This window comes from Penaeus monodon, chromosome 19 (assembly GCF_015228065.2).
Source record: "Penaeus monodon isolate SGIC_2016 chromosome 19, NSTDA_Pmon_1, whole genome shotgun sequence".
NCBI lineage: Eukaryota > Metazoa > Arthropoda > Malacostraca > Decapoda > Penaeidae > Penaeus > Penaeus monodon.
This window is the reverse complement of record NC_051404.1, coordinates 13,923,362-13,926,765: the sequence shown is the minus strand read 5'-3', so window position 1 is coordinate 13,926,765 and position 3,404 is coordinate 13,923,362. Positions and strand designations below refer to the sequence as shown.

General features: G+C 71.6%; 1 protein-coding gene across 1 annotated transcript; it reads right to left on the bottom strand.

Moving 5' to 3' along the window:
• Positions 1–1,055: 1,055 nt before the first annotated feature.
• Positions 1,056–3,289, bottom strand: LOC119585499 (basic proline-rich protein-like; the record flags this gene model as incomplete). The annotated part of the gene is given in 4 exon segments (XM_037934143.1): positions 1,056–1,363; positions 1,514–2,097; positions 2,175–2,727; positions 2,971–3,289. Coding segments are annotated over 4 exon segments (1,764 nt in total), but the record flags the coding sequence as incomplete, so codon positions are not given.
• Between the last annotated feature and the right edge of the window lie 115 nt (positions 3,290–3,404).

Sequence of the window (3,404 nt, the reverse complement as noted above, 5' to 3'; positions counted from 1 at the left end):
CCGCAAGATCAAGAAGATTTTCTTATTGATTTGATGTTAACTGATGCTTAAAAAAAACATCAATGCTGAAGTTCCTCTTCACATATTTATTTCTTACGGGACAGAACGAAACGAGATAAAAATGAGTAAATAGAATGAAAGAGAAAAATGTGCTGTCAATCACCGAGAAGATGTAGCATATCAAAAAGATTTTACCTTTGGCTGAGCGAAAGGAAGATTATTTTTAGATAAAAGACAACGTGTGTTCTGTGTAGCCTGAGGCATGGCTGGTAATTGTGCTTACCTATTTATACAGCGGAGAAGGGGGCGGGGGCAAGGTGAAGGGAACGGATGGGTAGGGAAAGGGGTGGGTGGGAAAGGGGTGGGTAGGGAAAGGGGTGGGTAGGGAAAGGGGGTGGGTAGGGAAAGGGGTGGGTAGGGGGAAAGGGGGGGGTAGGGAAAGGGGTGGGTAGGGAAAAAGGGGTGGGTAGGGAAAGGGATGGGTAAGGAACGGGAGGGGTAGGGAAAGGGGAAGGGTGGGAAAAAAGGGGTAGGGAAAGGGGGGGAGGAAAGGGGGGGTAGGGGGAAAAGGGGTGGGTAGGGAAAGGGGGGGGAGGGGAAGGGGGGGGTAGGAAAGGAAAGGGAAGGGAAAGGGGAGGTAGGGAAAGGGGAGGGAGGGAAAGGCGTGGGTAAGGAACGGGATGGGTAAGGAACGGGATGGGTAGGGAAAAGGGGGGGGGAGGAAAGGGGGGGTAGGGGAAAAGGGGGGTAGGGAAAAGGGGTGGGGAGGGAAAGGGTGGGTAGGGAAAGGCGTGGGTAAGGAACGGGATGGGTAGGGAAGGGGATGAATAAGGAAAGGGTGGGGTAGGTAGGGGATTGGAAGGAAAGGGGTAAGGGAGGAGGGAGGGGGCGGGGTAAGGGGGGGGGGGGGGGGGGTAAGGGGGGAGGGGGGGGCGGGGTAAGGGGGGAGGGAGGACGGGGTAAGGGGGGAGGGAGGGGGGGTAAGGGAGGAGGGAGGGCGGGGTAAGGGAGGAGGGAGGGGGGGTAAGGGGGGAGGGAGGGCGGGGTTTTAAAAGGGGGGGAGGGGGGGGTAAGGGGGGAGGGAGGGGGGGTAAGGGGGAGGGGGGGGCGGGGGGAAGGGGGGGGGGGGGGGGGGTAAGGGGAGAGGGAGGGGGGGTAAGGGAGGGGGAGGGCGGGGTAAGGAGGAAGGGAGGGCGGGGCAGGGGGGAGGGAGGGGGCGGGGTAAGGGGGGGGGGAGGGGGGGGTAAGGGGGGGGGGGAGGGGGGCGGGGGGGGGGCGGGGGGAGGTAAGGGGGGGGGGGGGTAAGGGGGGAGGGGGGGGGGGTAAGGGGGAGGGAGGGCGGGAAAGGGGGGAGGAGGGGGGGTAAGGGGGGGGGGGAGGGCGGGGTAAGGGGGGAGGGAGGGCGGGGAAGGGGGGAGGGGGGCGGGGGTAAGGGGGGAGCGAGGGCGGGGCAAGGGGGAGGGAGGGCGGGGAAGGGGGGGGGGGGCGGGGGTAAGGGGGGAGGGGGGGGTAAGGGGGGAGGGAGGGGGGGGGTAAGGGGGAGGGGGGCGGGGGAAGGGGGGAGGGGGGGCGGGGTTAAAGGGGGGGGGGGAGGGGGGGGAAGGGGGGGGGGAGGGGGGTAAGGGGGGGGGGGGGGGAGGGTAAGGGGGAGGGAGGGCGGGGGGGGGGGGAGGGGGGGGGGGGGTAAGGGGGGAGGGGGGGGGTAAAGGGGGAGGGGGGGGGTAAGGGGGAGGGAGGGCGGGGTAAGGGGGGAGGGGGGGCGGGGTAAGGGGGGGGGGGGGGGTGGGGGGGGGGGGGGTAAGGGGGGGGGGAGGCGGGGTAAAAGGGGGGGGGAGGCGGGTAAGGGGGGGGGGAGGGCGGGGAAAGGGGGGGGGAGGGCGGGGTAAGGGGGGGGGGAGGGGGGGGTAAGGGGGAGGGGCGGGGAAGGGGGGGGGGAGGGGGGTTAAAGGGGGGAGGGGGAGGGGGGTAAAGGGGGAGGGAGGGGGGTAAGGGGGGGGGGAGGGGGGGTAAGGGGGAGGGGGGGGTAAGGGGGGAGGGAAAGGGGGGGGTAAAGGGGGGGGGGGGGGGTAAGGGGGGGGAGGGGGGGAAGGGGGGGGGAGGGCGGGGAAGGGGGGAGGGAGGGCGGGTAAGGGGGGAGGGAGGGCGGGGTAAGGGGGGAGGGAGGGCGGGTAAAGGGGGGAGGGGGGAAAAGGGGGGGGGGAGGGGGGGAAGGGGGGGGGAGGGGGGTTTAAAGGGGGGGGGGAGGGAGGGGTAAGGGGGGAGGGAGGGCGGGGAAGGGGGAGGGGGGAAGGGGGGGGTAAGGGGGGAGGGAGGGGGGGTAAGGGGGGGAGGGCGGGGAGGGGGGAGGGAGGGGGGGGTAAGGGGGGGGGGAGGGGGGGGTAAGGGGGGGGGGAGGGGGGGGTAAGGGGGGAGGGAGGGCGGGGTAAGGGGGGGGGGGGAGGGGGGGGGGGCGGGGTAAGAAGGGGGGAGGGAGGGGGGGGGTAAAGGGGGGGGGGGGCGGGTAAGGGGGGAGGGGGGGCGGGGGGAAGGGGGGAGGGAGGGGGGGGGAAAAGGGGGGAGGGGGAAAGGGGGGGGGGAGGGCGGGGTAAGGGGGAGGGAGGGGGGGGTAAGGGGGGGAGGAGGGCGGGTAAGGGGGGGGGGAGGGGGGGAAGGGGGGAGGGAGGGCGGGGTAAGGGGGGGGAGGGAGGGGGGGGTAAGGGGGGGGGGGAAGGGGGGGTAAGGGGGGAGAGAGGGCGGGGTAAGGGGGAGGGAGGGGGGGGAAGGGGGGGGGGAGGGCGGGGTAAGGGGGGGAGGGAGGGCGAGGTAAGGGGGGAGGGAGGGCGGGGGGGGGGAAGGGGGAGGGAGGGGGGTAAGGGGGGAGGGAGGGCGGGTAAGGGGGAGGAGGGGGGAAAGGGGGGGGGAGGGCGGGGTAAGGGGGGAGGGAGGGCGGGGCAGGGGGGAGGGAGGGCGGGGTAAGGGGGGAGGGAGGGCGGGGTAAGGGGGGGGGGGGGGGGGGGCAGGGGGGGGAGGGCGGGTAAGGGGGGAGGGAGGGGGGGTTTAAAGGGGGGGGGGAGGGGGGAAGGGGGAGGGAGGGGGGTAAGGGGGGAGGGGGGGGGGGGTAAGGGGGGAGGAGGGGGGGGAAAGGGGGGGGGGAGGGCGGGGTAGGGGGGAGGGGGGGGGGGTAAGGGGGAGGGGGGGCGGGGTAAGGGGGAGGGAGGGGGGAGGGGGGAGGGAGGGCGGGGGGAAGGGGGGGGGAGGGGGGGTAAGGGGGGAGGGGGGGGAAGGGGGGGGGGGGGGGGTGGGGGGAGGGGGGGGGGGAAGGGGGGGGAGGCAAAGGGGGGGGGAACCCTAAAGGGGGGGAAATTAAGGGGGGAATAAAAAGGGGGGTTTAAAAGGGGGGGGTAAAACTTAAAACTAAATACTAA